Source organism: Meleagris gallopavo, chromosome 2, assembly GCF_905368555.1.
Source record: "Meleagris gallopavo chromosome 2, MGAL_WU_HG_1.1, whole genome shotgun sequence".
NCBI lineage: Eukaryota > Metazoa > Chordata > Aves > Galliformes > Phasianidae > Meleagris > Meleagris gallopavo.
The window spans coordinates 71,936,832-71,956,211 of record NC_139405.1 but is presented as its reverse complement, the minus strand read 5'-3'; the positions used below and the strand labels follow the sequence as shown (position 1 = coordinate 71,956,211).

Genomic DNA, 19,380 nt, shown 5'->3' with positions numbered 1-19,380 from the left:
TCCAGAGATTTCTTAGCTGACCTTCAAAACAAGAAGTCTAGCTTTCAGCAAACTTAAAGCAAACATATTTCTCTAGAGATTAGGATCAAAGCGCAAGAAAAACATTCTACTTAACTACATGGTGCTTGTAACATTATTTATTTATTTATTGGAGCAAGAATAAGAGGAGCTGAGGGAGATGAGATATTTTTTTTGTTGTTGCATTGTCCAGGGGTAAAAGTAGCGAGCAGAGATTACCCAAACCTTTGCCAAAAGATTTGCAAAAATAATCATTCTTTCTCATACCATCTCTGTTTCATACCCAAACATGGTCCTATTTCATCACGGTCAAACTCTGAAGAATTTTTCTGAAGAAATCTTTTCTGGACTTGAGTACTTTACCAGAGGAGCAGCCTAATCATACCTCAGTTCTTGGTTCTGGTCTTGGGGATACTCTTTTAACATTCTCTGGTAAACACTGTGATACATAAAACAACATTACTAGGACTTTGTTCCCATATTCGTATAGGCTTTATGGAGGATAGCTACATTACAGATTCAGAAATGCTTAGGTATTAGAAAAGCACATAACCTACGCTTCCTGGAATAGTTTGGCCTGGGGAAAAAAAATCAAGAGAACAACTTTTTGAACAAAATTGTTCAGTTTGCATACTTTTCAATAATGTGAAATCCTAGTGCCATTCATCAGAATGAAAAAACAGAGATGTATCTGTAAATATATGAAATTATTTGTTGGTAAGCATTGTAGGGGAAAAAAAAAAAAAAAGGACTGTAAGTAACAGATAAGTTCTTCATACATGCTCTGTTAGGATTTTGCTGTTATCACTTTTAGGATGAGATGAAACTCTGTTAGGAAGCCGAGATACTGATTCAGCAGAGAGGAAAGGTAGCATAAGTGAGGGTAATCCTCAGGGGCAGTTCATAACATTAATCCCCATAAGAAAAAGGAATGAAAGTTATTCTGAAATCCACTTTCAAGCCAGTCCTACAACTTTCAACACAGAGCCCAGTTAGCCACAGGCATTTCTTCTTTACTGCCTCTGTAAACACCAATTTAGAAGAATTCTCCAATATAGAAATGAGCAAAACTTAACTATGATTCTAGAGACAACTAAGTGATCATGCACTAAATTACTATATTGTGCCTGGTTTTTATAGTTGAGCTGATATATGTTGTTTTCTCTTATAAGTTGGTTAATTCTTTGCACACTCAAAGCGCTATTTGATCTTAAGGAAATGGGAGTCCATATCCAAGTTCTCTTATACTATTATACCAAGGATATCAAGAAAATATATCTGTAATATTTTTAAGCAAGCACATATCTAAGCAAGCACTGATTTGAGTTGCAGATAATTTGTCTTCCCTACTATACCATGTCTAGGTTAGCTCTAAGACTTAGGGCAGTCAAAAAAACAATAAATCAGTTCAGCTCTGAAGATTTTCAGCTTACAGGAACAACAAGTTTTTCATAGCTTGTGCCAAATGAACAAGTCATTACTTTTGCATTATAGCTTCTCTCCCTGCCACTTTTTCATAGTTTTACTGCAGTCCCTCCAGAAATAGGTTAATAAATTCCTTGACTTGTGCATTAGTACCAGTAGAGACCTCCAGTAACTGAACGTCTCATAGTTCAAATTATCATTTTGGAAAACACCTAAGCAGAAATGTAGAAGTTAAATGCTTTTTTAAAGCTGAATCATGGGTATAAAACATCAAATGAATGTATAAAACCAATGAGCAACTTACCCTAAATGGACTAGATGTAAGCTCTGTGGTGCTAAGTGCTCCTGTTTTTTAGTTAATGTGCTTCTCTTCCTTTGCAGCTGATTAAGACAAATTTGCACCATTATTCAGTGTGCAAAGACTTGCCCGAAGTCACTGATATGCTAGGAAACCTTCCCCAGTTGTTCTCAGATCCTTGAAAATTTATGATTGCTGGCACTGATTGCAGTGACACTTGCTGATGAGTTTAATGAAGATTGCAATCCAGTGAGTCCAGCAGATGTTTCTGGGTTTGCTTCACTGGGAACTTTCTGGTTTCTTCGTCCTTCATTCCCAGGAATCTAGACCCAATTTTAGCAAAGTGCTGATGATCCAACCAGCAACAAAATAACTGAAATAAGTAAGTCTTCATCTCTACAATCCTCAAAACAGTCAACACTGCAGATCTATAAGCTGCTGAAGTTAGGATGCTTATACAAGCCTCTTTAGCCTGGAAAAAAATGAAGGAAGAGAAACTCATACAATTGGCTCTCAGTAGATTTGTGATATTTCCTTCGCTTATCTGGCATAGAAATATTATCTATCTCACACTACTTTGGCTCTTCCAACTGTGAACCTGGCAATACATAAACATGTAAGAAAAAGTAATCTTTTCCAATAAAAACAAGAGGAATTCTCTTGATGTTATAATTTTGTTTGGATTTTAGTTTGTTTATTTATATTTATATTTTGCTCTTTGCTACCTGGGGGTGTTTACATTGCTCTACATACATTGCCAAAAAATGTTAGCAGGACAGCTGGATCACACACACACACACACACACAGACACACACACCACACACGCACACATACACACACAAAAAAAAAAAAAAAAAAAAGAAAGAAAAGAAAGGCTGTAAAGCTTGGAGTTCACTGTCTTCCTTCTGCTCGCTTATGTAGAGATGTGGCTGTTTTCAAAATAAAGGGATGAACAGAATGACAAGAAAAGCAAAGAAGAGCCTAGAAAACACCACAATGTGCTTGCCTCTTCTTTATGCCCTTAACCCCACAGTTAGATTAATTTTTGAACTCTTATTTATCCTTCCATTCCCTAATTTCTGGGTACACCATACCTCACAATCCAGTACTTAGTGCTTAGGATGGCAGTAGTTGCATATAAGAACAACTGTGAAGGCACGTTCTATTTCAGGTACCTGTCCTGTCAATGTAAATAACATTCAAGTAAGCCAAAACAACTTTCTTGTTCTGCATTATTTAGGTAACATAATGCATAGTACAAATCATTAAAGACTACTGTTTTATTATGGAACAACTCAGCACTAGAAATCCAGAGCAAAGGACTAAAAAACACCCATCCTAACTTTTATAGGTAATGCACAATTGCTTATGCAAGAAAACTGTTATCCATTCAATTACATGATTTTTCCATCTTTCCAAATCACCTGGAGAACTCCACCAGAATGACCAGCAATCACTCAGACTGCCATTACTGCCTGCAGTCCCTCCGTGGAAGGAAATATGCATTAAGGGAAGAAAATGCTTATTGTGTTAGATGCTATGACAGCCTATTTGCCAACCCCTGTGAGGAGTGCAAGCAACCTATTGAATGTGATTCCAAGGTAAGGAATTAATTTTCTTGTTCTTTGTTAAGTTATATATCAACCCATTTCTTTAATGATTGATCCTATATGAGACCTTCTGTGTACTCCTGAGCAGGTGAAGGAACCTGAGCATAGTGGTTGTGCATCTGTGTACAGCAGAGCTATTTTTCCAGAATTAGGAAATCCAGATGAGAAAATCTGCTTGCACATGCACTTCAAGTATCTTCTATGTGGTATACGCATGGACCACATCTGGATTCCATCCCTCACCTCTGCTTGTTCATCAGCAGTAGAAGCTCACCAGTGCTTGAGGGACTTTTGGGGTGCTGATATAGTTCAGTGTATTAGATTGAGGGAACTTTTGGAATTTCTGAGAGATAGCCATTGGAAAAATTGTCTTCAGCTATTCTGCAAATTTCTTCGTCTGCAAATGGTAACATACAGATATTAAGATGTAAAGAAACAACATTTATAATTCATATTTTTTGTACTACTTTTGGAAATGAGGTATATTTTCATTTTAACTTAATTTCATGCTCACCTTCTTTGTCTCTCAGATGAATTGTGACTGCAGTGTTTCTGGGCTTGGCTTTCCATTTACTTCTACTCTTTTTAAGAGTAACTATTAATAATATGAATTCCTCTGTGATCTTTGACAGGGTTTCCAGCACCCTTCAGCTCAATTTACAGCCCTTTACACTTACAATTTTAAAAGAAGATGAAAGCTGATGAAAACCTTTGTTTCTCTGTGTTCAGTTTGTACTGCTCACCTTCTCCCAGGCTCATTTTGCTTATGTTCTTTTGAAATAAAAGAACCTACTGAATCCCACCACCAGACCATGTCCCTTAGTGCCACAATGAATGCTAGATCATAAAGTTATTAAAGTAAATCTCTCAGGAAATCTCCCCACCCAATATAATTTTGGTTTTCAAAGTACATTGTCTGAGTAAAACTCAGTTCCATGAAGGAGTAGACAAAGAAAAACACTGATATGGATGATGACTGTTCTCAAATGCACACCAGTGCTTTTCAGTTGCAAACTTGTATGCTCCAGTCACTATCACCTGGAGAATACATACTCTGAGCTCACTAACCCCACTTTTACGATTTAAACTTTCGTAAGTGGCAGGCCTAGCAATATAAAAGGTCACTAAAAAAAATCTTGTTTTCAGACAGAGTGGAAGGAAAAATAGAGAGAAAAAAGCAGGGGTAATAAGACAGGAGTGTCACAGCTAAAGAAGTAACCCACAGAGGTTTACAGCAGGTTGTCCAACCTCTGCGAAGCTGCTAGAGCTTGGCTCTCTTCCTCTCCTTCTTATCCATTTCTTGCTTCTTGTGTGAGAGACCATTTTCTAAAAGGTCCAGAGTGCTAGCTAAAGGAAATGAAAGTTCTCAACACTCAGCAATGCCCAAATGAACCCTGGTATGTATTTCATTTCTCGTGTTAGCATTTTAAGGGGTGGGGAACTGATGAAGTAGAAAAATGGGATTGGCTTTGTGCCTTTTCGTGCTTCTCACTTATAAAGAAGACCTGGAAAAGCCTGGTTAATTTTTTAAGGATTATTATTTTTCTGGTGATACATTTTTCCCTTGTATTTTCTAACCTTGGGAAAAAAAGAAAAAATAATTGATGCTTTCTTTTTGTTGTTGTTGTTTAATTATTAGTGGAGGCCTCATACTTACACTGCAAGCTGTTTCATCTCTTAAGCCTGCTGAGTCTTAAACAAATATATTTCTGCCAGTTCTTTTAGAGGGAGTTATATTAGGTGTAAACAAAAGCAATGATTTTTTAATACGCATCCTAAGAACCATTTTGTTCTCAATTAATGAGATTTTAATTGCTTGTTCTCTGCAATAATATGATCTTTCTTTAGTGTTATGTAGAGTCAGCTGGAAGGAAAAGTAGTAATATTAAAAAATACATGAAGTCCTACTTAAAGGCCTGTAGAGAATATGCTTCTTGTCAGGAGGCCTCTGCACATTTAAAATGTTAATTACCTTCTTCTCCTTGAAGACCAACAGTAAAAATATATGCTGGGTCTTCCAATATAAACAACTCTCTGATGTTGCATGCTGAGGGACAATTGCCTCAATTGCCTGTGCCAAAGCAACTCCTAATGGCCTAGCAAGAGAGTTGCAAAATACCCTGACACAGTGACTTTGAGCACTAATACTGCCTTTGAGCACACCTGCTGGATGCAACTCTTGAAGTTTGCAATTGCAGTACTTGCTCTACATTTTTCTCTTCAGTTCTGGGAGGAGATGAGGGAAAAGATCACTGTAAAGAAATGCCTTTATTAACATGCACTTACTTTCTCCAAGGATCTGGCTTACAAAGGCCGCCACTGGCATGAGAGGTGCTTCAAGTGCACCAAATGCAGCCGCTCTCTGGTAGAGAAGCCATTTGCTGCCAAGGATGAGCTCTTGCTCTGTACTGAATGCTACTCCAATGAGTATTCATCAAAGTGTTTCCACTGCCAGAAGACCATTATGCCTGGTAAGACAACAGAGATCCTCCTGTGGAATATGGAACTGCATTTTCAATTAAAATCACATCTTCAAATAGCCTAGCTACAACTGTGCAGCTTGCAGGACTGCCACTCCCTCCTGCAGTGCCCTGCTGGCAGCAAAGACAAGCAAGGCAGGCCCTCTGGTCTAGCACTGGCAGGACTTGTGAATCCTTATAAAGAATATTAGAGTTCAAAATAGAATAAAATGTACTCATGCTATGCCCTTGATTCTACCTGTAGTCCTTAGGAAGTGCATCCCACTGTGAATTTAGGTGGACAAACAGCTATCATCAGCAGGTGTGCTGAGCTAGACAAGAGATCTGCATTTTGTCTGTCACGTTGGCAAGGCCTTGAGAACCAGAACAAGATCACATTCTTTATAAACCATTTCTTTTACACAGAAATACTTTTTACTTCAGTTGTCAAAACACTAAGTTCTGTGTTCAAATAATTAGTAGTATTTTTACTACAGAACACATACAGATTTGTTTACAGCAGGTTTGGCACCGTAAGTGCCAAATTGCAGTAGCTTGCCAAGGAGAGTGGGTCTGAAACTATTGGAGCAGCGAACTACCCTAAATCCTAAAGCCTTTTTACAGATGGTTCATATAGCTTCAAATACCAGCAGCAAACTGTATGCTGTGGTCCTATGATTACTAGTTTGGGCCATGAAGAATTACTGTCTTTATATAAATACTAGGTTACTGATATCCTGTAGCACTGATACAACTATGTACTTTTACACTTGTATTTCTTTTCTTCTTCATCACAGGTAGAACTTATATTAGTGGAAATAAATGTTGTACTAATATAGCTGTGTTCAGCATAGGGGTGATATATTGCTTAAATATGGTATATTTTTAGAAGAACGTTGTCTATTAGAGACACACCTTGTTAGATGTGACTGGAATAACATCAGAGTGTAGAGGGTTGGGTTTTTTCTTTTGTTTTTTTTTTTTTTTTTTTTTTTTTTTTTTTTTTTTTTTTTTTGCATTATTGTCCTCTGGTGTATATCCTCCTTGCAGGTTTTGTTCCAGAGTCTAGGAGACTAAATCCTCTCAGCAAGTGTTCAGTACAAGAATCAGAGGGCAAACAGAGAGCTGAAGAGATGCTAACCAGTTTCTTCTTCCTTAGCCACTGACTCTTTAGCTTTCTAGGTCTGTGTTGAAAATACTCCGTAGGCAAAGACAGTACATTTAGCCTTCAGATTGCTAGGAGGCAGCTGCAAACTCTTTATGCTGGAATTCAAACAGTAGGTTCTCTTTCCTTTAAACCTACATCTAGGAAACAAATTATCCAGGAATAATCATTTATAGCAGTAATCCTTTTCTTCCTGTGGAAAGGATGGTAAAAGCACCTGGCATCCCTCTGCGCAGGCTGATGCCACTGGCAGGGGAGGAAGCTGCAGTGGAGAGTCACTTAAGTATCATTCTCAGACATACGTGTTTATCTTAGGCTTAACAAATATGTGTTAAGGAGTACAGTGCACCTGTACACAGTTTAACAGCTTCTCTAATAGACATTTAACTGAGAGACTTTCTTTTGGGATTGCATCTGTCCTTGCACTGAATCAAAGCAACTGGCTGAATATGATTTAAAAAAAAGAGCCACTGAACTAGGATGAAAATGATATGTTTTAAGAAGAGACATGGTAGTTTATCATAGAGATACTTTAAAAATTCCAGCTCCAGCTGGATAAGATAAATAGTGCAATTATAAGTGAAAGAAACCTAGTTTAAAGAAGATAAAATACATTAATATTTATACTAAACATCCAAGCAAATTCACATTTAATTTACAGAAGTGCTATGTACCTGAACATCACATCATCTCTGAGTGGTCTGAGATAAACTCTGAGCAACTGGAGCGTATAACAGGGGAGTAACTCTAAAAGAGTCAAATAAATAGAGAATAAAAATCACATTTTAGGCCACTTAGCATATCCTTTGCCTCATGATCGTAGAGTACTAAATGTGTTCTTGAGATTAGCTGCATACTTGAATACATGGGGGATAATAAAGTACTAAGACAGAAAATGAAAAATGAGACATTTAAAACCTTTGTGGCAAGAAAAAGGGGGGCTGAAGATTCATGATCCTTGAGGTCCCTTCTAACCCTGGCCATTCTGTAATTCTGTGAAGACTGTACCTGGGAGCATTATTTGTGTTGATTGTGTTTTGCAGGTTCCCGTAAAATGGAATTTAAGGGCAGTTCCTGGCATGAATCCTGTTTTGTTTGTCAGTATTGCCAGCAACCACTGGGAACAAAACCACTGATCACCAAAGACAATGAGAATTACTGCGTACCCTGTTTTGAGAAACAATTTGCTCATCATTGCTACTCTTGCAAAAAGGTAACTGTAATAGAAAAATGAAAGCATTGCAGTATGCTACCATGTTATTTTTGGTCAAGACCAGATTGTCCAACAGCAGAAGTACACCAACAAATACTCTTTCCACAATCTATAAGGCGCAGGTTTAAAACAACCTCTGCAAATTCATAGTTTCATTCTCATCTGGAGGTCTGAAATCTAGATCAGCATCACACAATGGGTAAAAAAGAAAATATCATCAGAACATGAAAATTCTTAGATTAGTTCTTTTCAAATATTCTGTAAAAGGGCTGAAGATAAGAAAAAAAAGGGGTTGGGGAGTTATCTGTTGGAGTTCTTGAAGACAAGTTACACAGCTAACTGAAAGTTCAGACTGCATGCTTAACAAGCTTTAACAGAGTAAGAACATAACTTTCTCCCCGTGTACCTACAGTTTTGTCAACACTGTATATTTTTAGTGCTTTACACTGAACAAAACAGAAAAAGCAGGGAAAATGATCCTGAAATCAACAGAACCTCTTATCAACTACAACTGCTTGTAATTGCTTTTAGCTCCTTTTCAGGAGCACCTGGGGGCTGTATTGTCTGTCTAATAGGTATTCATACCACTTGTTTTAAAGTATTTAACGTTGATGCTCCAATTAGAAGCCTGTAGTCTTTTTCATCAGTAGAGCTCTCAAGGCATTTAGGAGAGCATCTGGGAGAATATAATGAATTTAAGCTCCCTGTCTGATTCCTGAGTTGTATGGATGAAGTTTGAAAGCTTTAATAATTCCTTTTTTGTTTCAGTTCTTTAACTATAGAATGGAAGTATCAGTTAACTTTCCTTATTCATGGAAATGTTGGATGTAAGTTATGGGGATCATCAGAAATTGTGGTGTGTCTATGTAGCTCTATAAGACAAGTTCTGGCAATAGTTTAGGTAATCAACAGAAAAGAGATGTGCATTAGTAGCAAAAATAATGTATCTGTAGTTAGTGATTTTTTCGTTCTGTGCTATTGTATTTCTAGGCAGTGGCTGCCTCTGTAGAAGCCATTAACTCTTTTCCCGAGAGCAAACTTATATCAAGATACATAAATATTGGTATATTAAGCTGGAGAAACAGAATATGACAAGGGTGTCACATCATCTAACTTCAGATCTCAAAGAAAGATACCTATGCTCCTTAGTGAAGCCATATTGCTCATGGAGGACAGAGCAGCATCATGCAAAATGTTTGGTGAACTGATAGGACAAGTCGAGTCCTCCTTCTGGCATCGATATTGGATGCTGAAAGCTGGCTGTGACAGTGTTTGCTGTCCTCTTCTATATAATTGATAATAATAAACAGGTTGATAGATTGCTTAGATTTGCAATAAATTTATTCACCAAAACAAATACACTGGGGTTATTTTGTTAACGGTTGTGATTTTTAACAGAGGTTGACGTTTTACAGAAAGTTGTATAACATCTTTCTTACCCGATAACGTCTGATCTTGCCTTAATAAACATGCCTCTCTTTATATTTGTCAGATATATTTGCATGCATAATGAGCCACTTAAGCCGAGGAAAGCATTCAGTCTTACCTCTTTGTCTCTTGAAATGTGTTTAGTTATGGTAATACAAGTCAAGTTTCTCAATATTTTAGAACACAACGTTTCTCCTTTGCGTACCAGAATGCTTAATTTCAAATAAGTTTATATTTCCTCTTCCAAATACAAATATATCAATTCATCTCTCCTTCAATTTCTTGTGTTTTAAAATTGTCTCAAATTGATGAAAACACCTGCTAATCTGATTCTATTCTCTAGGGAATTGATTTAAGCTGCTTTTTATGACAGAATTTTGTTTATTCTTTAGTATCTATGGTCAGAAAAAAAAAAAAAATTCTCTTCATCGAATTACTTATTTCCCAATTTTTATAATGTTAAGCTGTAAACATCTTCCTCTAACAAAAGTTTTTGATTTAAGCAAAACTTGCTGCCTCTTCTTTGTTTGTTTATTGCTTGCTTTTTTGTTGTTTGTTTGTTTGCTGTTTTTTTTTCCCTTTGGTAGCTAAACTTTAGAAAGTGTGTCTAAATATTCGTATGCTACTATATTTAGGCATTGATTTGCATTAAATGATCACATGACACATATAGTAGTTCTTATCCAAGTTTATTAGAGAAATTGAGGTTAGCAACATTTGTATGAAAAAAATCAGGATTTACTTCTTAAAAAATCTAGGAATGCAAACAGACTACATGCATGCTAGCTAAAATAACTTTACTGTATGAAATTGCATCTTTCCCATAAATAAGAACTGAGATCAAAGAGATTGAATTGCTAAACTGAAATCCTGAATTTTGTGCCAGAAAAAGATGATGTGAGATTTTGAGATTTTAATGGAAAGGCAAATATGAGTTAGAAGTAGCCCAATGCTAGAATACTAATATTAGTAACCATTTACATTTAGTATTGCCTGACATCACCCAGTATTATTCTTTGTTTTCTTTAAATTGTGCTTTTCCAGAGAAATTTTGTGGTGCCTTTATTTTTATTTCATTGTTTACAACTCTTTCTCCTCCTGTTCCAACTACACTCATTCATTCACTCTCATTCATGTGTCTTAGCAGAAGAAATACCACCTTACGTCTCATTTTATTTCAAAGAAAATTCCTTTATACAATCTCTGACAACTTCAGTGAAACCTACTCTTGATCACACTTATAAAAGCCTCAGAGCAGCTGAAAATTTCCTCCTTCAGATATAACCAATAGCGAGCTTTGAGTGAGTTGTAGGGAATTATAAACTTGACGACACTGACAAATGCTAGTCTTTTTTCTTCTGACAGTGTAGACCTCCTTTTAGTCTCATTTCTGCTTCTTTACTGCCTCTTTCCTCCTACATAAAATACTGTTTGAGTTTCAAGACAGCAAAATGTCAATTCCAGTTGGAGATTAACCCTCATCTCAACATCAGTTTCTTCAGCTACTCTCCATCACTGAGAATTGTATGAGTATGAAGAGTACGCCTGATGCTCAGCCTTTACCCAGAGTTTCGTAACAAGACAACCTGTTATATTACTATATACTATATTACTATATTACTACTACTAAACTATAAGGTGTGTACACTGGTATGTTCAGATCAGCTGCAGTGAGTCAAATTGAGATGACAACACTGTTTCTCTTATGCATATTGTAAGAGAAAAACAAGTGGAAGGACTTATGACATACTTGATAATCCTTCTTGATCCTTTGTTTCATTATTTTGTTAGGTAATAACTTCTGGGGGAGTGGCCTACCACGACCAGCCTTGGCATAAAGAGTGTTTTGTGTGTGCTGGATGTAAAACTCAGCTGTCTGGGCAAAGGTTTGTTTCCAAAGATGAGTATCCATACTGTGTAGACTGTTTCAGCAAGTTTTATGCTAAGAAGTGTGCTGCTTGCAAGAAACCTATTACAGGTGAGTGTTATCTTTTAGAAAGGTCTAGATACTGTGGAGTCGTAGTTTCCTCTGAAATCTGTTTAAAGAACAGCATTAAAAAATAGTACGTCATAATTAAAGACTGAAGGAATTAGGTACTACAGAGGCCTCACCCCGTACGATGTAATGTCTTACTCAGAAATACTGATCATGTGTTCCCTGACTACTGAGTTCTTTTATGTGCCAAACATTCTTCAATTTGCCATTTTCTGCACTCAAAATCATCCCCAATAATGCATTTTTTTGATTTCAAAAAAGACTCCTCCTGAGACAGTACATACACACAATTCCCTTATGGCTGTAATTGGTTTAGCTTTGTTTTTAAATATAAATGTAATAAAACTGAACATGAATTAACTGCCTGCTGATAAGGCACAGCTGTTATATTGGAGAGTTTGCCAAGCAACAAAGATTTATTGCATGCATCCCTGTGTCCCTAAATGATTTGTAATTAGACATACGGGTCAGTAGTCCATGGTAGCTGAAATTATGTGAGACCATTGGCTGTTGTTCTGCATTATGATTCTATTATTTTGTGAAGTCAACTCTTGAAAAGTACTGCCTGACAGATACAGGTGCATGTTGCATATGCAAATGCATAAAGAAAATCATGAATACTCAATCAAATTGGGCATGATTTTGCTCTCCTCCCTCTGGAAAAAAAAAAAAAAAAAAAGCAAAAAAAAAAATACCACAATTGTTTTATTTCAAATACTCATTGTAGGAATTTAGTGATCCAATAATTTCTTAAAAATATTAAGATATTTAGTGGAAAAGGCTAAATTTCAGTGTCAAATAGGAATATCTTTGCATTGCAGATAATTTTCATGAGAGTTTTTGGGAAGGTTTGTAAACCTGAAGGGACATTCTGGTAAACCCATTCTGTTCAGAATGCATAACAGGGTATGAAACCAAGCAAGTAACATGCAGCTTTACATAAATTAATTGTCATTATCTTTTTTGTTTTGTATCACTACCTCACAGTGTTTTGGTTGGTTCTTTTTTTTTCCAGTTCAGCTAACAAACAGCACTTCAGACTATGGATTTTTGTTCATTTATATGAACATGATCACATTTCAGGAAACAATTAGTTATGTTTCTGAACTATGTCCAGAAATGCTGAATTTACTTCCTCTCATAATCTCTTTCAGCTCTTGGAGGTGCCAAATTTGTCTCATTTGAAGAGCGTCAGTGGCATGAAGAATGCTTTAACTGTGCAAGATGCTCAGTCTCACTGGTGGGCCAAGGATTCCTCACCAAGCAGGATATGGTCCTTTGCCACGAATGTGGTTCTCTGTAGTTCTGTGGAGAGCTCTAAAGATGCATTATTCTCACTGTATAACCATGTATTTTGTTACTCTGCAGTAAGAAATTCATCTAAAAGGTGTATCGCTTACTTAGTAATTCAAGTGACTTTCCAACAGCAGTTTAATTCCATCACAGTTCTGAACTGCTTGTTATAAAAATAAATAAATAATCAGCCACGCACTGCCTCAGAAAACAGTGCAGAAAAGATTAGTATATATTTTAAATTTAACTGCAGTATGTTTCTCTTTGTAACACACTGCACTCTGCTGTTAGAAACTTTACCTTTCATTTCCCATGAACCAAGGAGATGTATAGAAAGTCTATGTGACATATGTCTAGTTATGAGGCATTAGCATTGCAAGTGAGGAGAAGATACGTGTACACAGACACCGAGTCAGGGAAATCCATTCCAGGGCCAGAGAAAGAGACAAAAGTTCTTTTTCCTCTCTTTATTTATATTGTTGAGAGTGCTCATCAGAAAAATAGAATTTCCAATAACTTTATTCATCCAAAAAACTAAACAATAGGTCCTTTCCCACAAGTGGTTAATTGCATTTTATTTTTCAGGCATAAATGTTATAGAACACAAACAAACCCTTTTTTTACTTTTTTTTTTTTTTTTTTTAATCTACTGTAAGAGGTACAAATTGCCTAAAGTTGGATAGTGGTAATGTATAGTTTCCAATATCTAAAATGATTTCAAACTCTGTCTCCATTATCTTCTCTAGACCTTCAAGTGCACTCTTAAAATATAGTTTCTCTTATTTGAGGCAAGAGCCAACACACTATTGTCCCTTTAAACTTACATTTTTCCTCCCTTCAACAGTCATTTGCCAGCAATCAAAATACTGATAATGGCTTTACCATTTCTGCACTGCAGTCTTTTATTCACAGTCTACTCCTTTTCTTGTAAATGTCTGCTGTCTGTAGCAGGCTATCAGCTGTTCAGAGCCAATACCCGTTCATTCTGCCATGTGCCAACATGCATTTGCCAATATTATGTCAAGAATTTGTAATGTTGCCATCTCAAGTTAGGCAGTGCTCACATGTAGTACAAAGCATTAGTTTCTCTTTGGCTCAAGCTATATGCATGCTATATATTACAATAGCCTGACTCATGATGCAGTATCTCTCACAGACCATGGTGTAGGGTACCACGGTTCTGAGCCTATTAGAAGTGGTTTATTCCTCATCTCATTATTCTCTGTCTGAAAATCATTCTCTCGACTCTGATGTTGAATGCTTACAGTTATTTGGCTGACTTGAGAGCGCTTTATTCGTACTGAATTATATAGATGCTGCTTCAAGTAGAAAAAGTAGAAAAAAAGAACTTGTAGGCATAGATAAGGCAGAGTTGTATAGCAGTGGCATAAAAAAAAAAGTACATAGCAATCTGTTTCCCAATCAATAAAGTATTAATCTTCTGCTATATGTGGTATTCATTATTATTTTTTTTTTTCAGTTTCATCTTTCCTGACTGCTTTTATTGGAGTGTGGAATTGGTTTAGTTTCTGTCTTTTCATTTAAACACAGCTGCTTCCTTCTGTGTTTCTACACTTCACATGGCTGATACAGGTTCTTGGTAATACTTGGATTCCCATAAATAGAAATAGGTTTCACTGCCTTAAATAAATAAATATAAAGGAGGAGTGGAGAGGGACAGAGAGAGAACCACATGCACACATATATTTGTAGAGGTCCACAGTTATTTACAATGCTCTAAAAATGTGCACTGAACTATTAGAAATTAGCCCACTAATAAATGTTAATGGCCTTAAATTTTTAAATGAAAATGATTAATCACCAAATGCAGTCATGTCTGTGGGGCTTACCTTTTATTTTTGTTGTGTGAAATAACATTCAACAAATTGCAAGAATGTGGTTCAGGCCCTTTATTCAGTCTTGTCTAAGTAACGTTCTAGCTTAATTACAAAGTGACACAAGGATTATCAAGCAGAGCCTTAAGGCACAGTGTAGTCACAGATCAGACAAAGTGATCATGATAAACCCAATTTTCCATCCCTAACATTTAGGAAAATGAAATTCTGCTCTGACTCACCAACTAATTATATTTTTACAAATACCAGATGAATTATTTATTTCTCCTGCAATAAATACACCACAGTCAATTCTGAAACTGAGAATTTTCACTTCAGAGTAGTAATAAGAAATTAATGTGATTGCTATAAATAGGTGGAATAAAAGTTACATTAAATTGATATTTCCTAGTCACTCTGCCACAAGTTACTGGGGTCTGAATATAAATGCAGTAATACTCTGCACAATCTGGGTAACCTATGCTCGTGATAGATAAAATTCAATTTGAATAAAGGCCAGAAAAGGCTACAAGAATAAACGGCATGTATCTATGCAGATAATGGAGGAGATAAGACAGTAGCTCAAAAACAACAGACTACATTGATTCGTGAACAGAATAAAGCAAATTTTTCATGACCAGAAAGTAGGAATTAAAAGGCTGATGCTTTGTAATGGCGAGTCTTCCAGGACATTCAGGTAGCAAAGTGAGAAAAAGTTAGGCTTTTATCAGTATTTTAAAGAGCATGATTGACATGATTGCCCGAGATACCAAATCGCTGGCAAAATGAATAAGATGGTCAGTTCCAATAATTGTTGCTAACATTTGATTTACTGCAGCAAGAGTGGAACAAGTGGAAGAGTGTACAGATCACAGAAGGAGAGGCTGGCCACCTGGACTGCATTGAGTACTGCCCAGGAGTGGATGAGGAGGGAGTTGAGAGACTGTGGGTGGGAATTAAGGGGCAGGCTGGCATGGGTGGCACTGTTGTGGTGCCGTCTATTACAGACCACTGGATCAGAACTAAGAAGCCAACGAGGCCTTTTACAGGCAGCTGATATCAGCCTTGCAATTACAGGCCCTGGTTATCGTGGGGGATTTTAACTACCCTGATATTTGCCGGAAGGTCTGCTCAGCCAGCCATCCACAAGCCACCCAAGAGGTTCCTCCAGTGCACTGATGATAACTTCCTGATGCAAATGGTGGATGAGCCAACTAGGAGAGGAGAGCTGCTGCATCTTGTTCTCACTAACAAGGATGGCCCAATTGAAGTGGTGAAGGTTGAGGGCAGCCTTGGTTGCAGTGACCAGGAGATGATGGAGTTGAGAATCACACGTGGCAGGATCAGAAAACCAAGCAGAATCACAACCCTGGACTTCAGTAGGGCCAACTTGGTCCTTTTGTAGCAATTGCGAGTGGAAATCCCATGGGACAGAGTACTTGAAGGTAAAGGGGCCCGAGATAGTTGGTTAGCATTCAAGGACTGCTTCTTCCAAGCTCGTGATCAGAGCATCCCAACAGGTAGTACGTCAAGAAAGGGAGCCAGGAGACCTGCGTGGTAAAACAGGGAACTGCTGGGCAAACTCAAGTGGAAGAGGAGAGTCTACAGAAGACGGAAGGAGAGGCTGGCCACCTGGGAGGAATGTAAGACTGTTGTCAGAGAATGAAGGGAGGCAACTAGGAAAGCTAAGGCCTCCTCAGAAAAAAATGTTGCTAGAGAGGTCAAGAAACACAGAAAGGGCTTCTTCAAATACACTGCAGACAAAACTAACACTAGAGGCAATGTAGGCCCACTGATGAATGAGGTGGATGTCATGGTGACAGAAGACACACAGTAGGCGGAGTTACTAAATGCCTTCTTTGTCTCTGTCTGTAGTGCTGGAGGCTGTCCAGAGAAGCCTAGATCTACATTGCTCAGAGATAAGCAATTATACCAGTGCCTGGAATGCAACCTTATGAGAACCCTGAAGCTGTGGGGGCACTGACCTGGACTGCCACACCCCCGCCCCCAACTGCTCTCTTGCTTACCCTCCTCACAGTGGTGGGGTGAATGATATGATGCAACAACTCAGCTAAGGACGGGGAGGTCACACACCAGGTACAACTCTGCACAAAGTGGTTTCAGTTTGAAGAGGATTCATTTAATTACGCATTAAAAAAGAACTGGGATAGCGAGAACTAAAAGCAAACTAAAACCACTTCCTAAGTTGTGTCTAACTCAGATATTTGAAGTAAGGATGGCAGCAGCGCATCTCAAGGATGGTCCCCAAACTGGTACACGTGTTCACTTGTTGTCAAAGCTCCAATGTTATGTATTTTTTGATTATACTCAAGTTACGTCCATAACTCCCCCCATCCCCATGCTGGGGGCTACTGCCAGCCTAGTTCCATATGGGCTGTGACCTCACAGAGTTATCCCCACCCGCCAGACTATGATCTCACGGCTCTGCCCAGGTGAGCCAGCGGCCAGCGCTTTGTCTCTCCCAGTGCGGTCGTGACCAGCTTTGAGCGATGGTTGTCGACAGCTTTCTCCTTATCCCCAGCCTCCTGCTCCTGGTGGCTGGGCTGTTTCTGCTCACCCCTCTCTGGCGCCGACAGGTAGGGAAATTTGAGGATGGGAGCCACTTGAGGCTAGGTGACTCAGGGCTTTGGGGTGGGGGGTGAGGGCTGCCCCGCAAGTCCTTTCACTGTGCCACGTTCATGTGCCCGTAGGGTTCTGACCGGCGCCGGCAATGGTGGACATGGTGGCTGCAAGTGCTGGCATCAAAGTCAGGTGAGTCCGCTGACGGTCAGCCTGGCACATTCCCAGGCAGAGCCAGCCCCCTGGGAGAAGCCAAGCTTCGTACCAGCCTCTGTCATGGAGCAGCCAGGTCAGGTGGGCCTGGAAGATCCCCATGCCCCCCCTACCCTACTGTGGCTCAGGCCCGTTCCCTGTTTTACAGGTGCTGAGAGGCAGGCAGGCAGGCACAGGAGCCCCCTGTGCAGGCCACGTTGCTCCCAGCAGCAAGCGTCACAATGGCAGGGCAGTCCCATCCTGTCACATCCCATCCAGCCAGGAAAGATCTGGCCTTTGGTGCTGCGCAGTCTATGGCCCTCTCTTCACATGGACTCTGCTACTGGTACCTCGAGCTCTGCGGGGAAACCCGGCAGGCTTCCCAGACAGGACCAGCGCCCGCAGGTTCTGGTGGCACGCGGGACCCCCAGGACGCTCAGTCAGCGTCCTAGGCTAGGCGGTGGAGTTAAAGACCTGCCGCCTGAGATCTCCAACTTCACAAAGCCACCAGTGAAAGGGTTGGTCTTCCAGGAGGGCCTCGTTCAAACAGAGGAGAGAAAACGCTGGTGGGACTACCAGACCAAGAGGCTCTTTTGGCATAGGCTCTCCCCAGCACTTCCCAAAGGGCACAAGAAGCCAGGAGCAGCAGCAAGACTGCACCTGCAGAAAAAAGCAGACAGCAAAACTGAAGCCCGCCAGCCCTTCAACTCTGGCTTCAGTGACAAGAGGAGCACAGAGAAATTGGACCTGCTCGCTATGGAAAGGCTGTACCGGCAGCTCCTGGTGTCCCTAAACTGGCCCAAGACTGACAAGTCTGGCAGCGGAAATGAAGAGGAACCACCTGTAACCTCTTCCTGCTCGCTGCCACCAGTGAAAGGGACGAACGCACGTAAGAACATCCTTCCAACAGAGAGGGGAAATGCTGGTGGAAGAGCCAGCCTTCTATAGCCTCCGCAGCACTTCCCAGAGTCTGGATGGAAGCTGGAGCAGCTGCAGGACCAACACCAGGACCAGCTTCAAGCCTGCAGAAAAGGAGACAGCAGAACTGAAACCTGCCAGCACCTAAACGCTGCTGTCATTGTTATGGATTTACTGTTAACATACCAAGAGAGAATCTCAGCCCTAAGATCATTTGCATCATACCATTTCAGTTTGAGATCTTTCAGATTTTTAAAGAGTTAATTTAATAAAAGTCACACTAATCTTCAGAGAATTGCTATCCCTATTGACTTTTAACAGTAAGATCAAGCTCTCTCTACGAAGAACAGCTGCAGAGTATGTAAGACTGCACTGGGGAAGGGATCTGAAGCAAAAAGGGCTGACAAAACGCTCTTCCGGGGGCTTTCTGAAGCCAGCAAAAATGCTTTGCTAGGGGTTGGCAGCTTGTGGGCGGGCTGCTGAGCTCACATGGGCGCAGCCGGCACTGCCCCCATGGACCAGGCTACCTGGCCATAAGTACCTCGGGGAGGGCAGCAGCTAGCTGCCACCCACAGAGCACGCAGGGTGAGCAAACCGTGTTGGTGTGTGCGCCTTGCTGGCTGCAGCCTGTCCGGCAGGGCATTGAGCCTCTGCCAATACACAAATGTCTGGCTATGAGACTGGCAGGGCATTGGGTTCTTTGATAGTGGCTGGTTTTGTAAGACACCAGACCTGACAGTAATGCATGGAAAAGGTTTATGTCACAGTGGCAAAAGGGTTTTGGGACAGGAATTAGCAGGGCTCATTCTGAGAACTTTAAGCTTGATTTGAAGGGGGATGGGGTTGTAGCTGGACTTGCACTGGTGGGGCAGCCTCTAGTATTGATCAAGGCCAGGTGGCCTCTCATCTCCCTAGGGTGAAATGGGCATGGTCAGCTCGCTCCCTGAAA

The 19,380-nt window shown here is 39.6% G+C and overlaps 2 protein-coding genes across 8 annotated transcripts in view; both read left to right on the top strand.

The window, feature by feature from the left end:
• FHL5 (four and a half LIM domains 5) overlaps window positions 1–14,353 on the top strand; it is a 30,695-nt gene extending 16,342 nt beyond the window's left edge. For 3 of the 7 annotated variants that reach the window (XM_010707600.4, XM_085217617.1, XM_003204343.5), the window contains 5 exons: window positions 3,173–3,343; window positions 5,649–5,823; window positions 8,020–8,189; window positions 11,409–11,595; window positions 12,768–14,353. In XM_010707600.4, the coding sequence (XP_010705902.1) occupies window positions 3,185–3,343; window positions 5,649–5,823; window positions 8,020–8,189; window positions 11,409–11,595; window positions 12,768–12,916 (840 nt within the window). In that variant the 5' untranslated portion in view covers window positions 3,173–3,184 and the 3' untranslated portion in view covers window positions 12,917–14,353. Of the gene's footprint in view, window positions 1–3,093; window positions 3,344–5,648; window positions 5,824–8,019; window positions 8,190–11,408; window positions 11,596–12,767 lie in introns of all 7 variants that reach the window. The other 4 variants (XM_085217618.1, XM_085217620.1, XM_010707601.4 and 1 more) reach the window with 2 other exon arrangements.
• A 3,098-nt stretch (window positions 14,354–17,451) lies between these two features.
• On the top strand, window positions 17,452–18,724 carry LOC146545022 (uncharacterized). Its single transcript, XM_085218507.1, has one exon. It carries the CDS (start codon window positions 17,598–17,600, stop codon window positions 18,459–18,461), a length of 864 nt encoding a protein of 287 aa, XP_085074633.1. The 5' UTR covers window positions 17,452–17,597; the 3' UTR covers window positions 18,462–18,724.
• The last annotated feature ends 656 nt before the right edge of the window (window positions 18,725–19,380 follow it).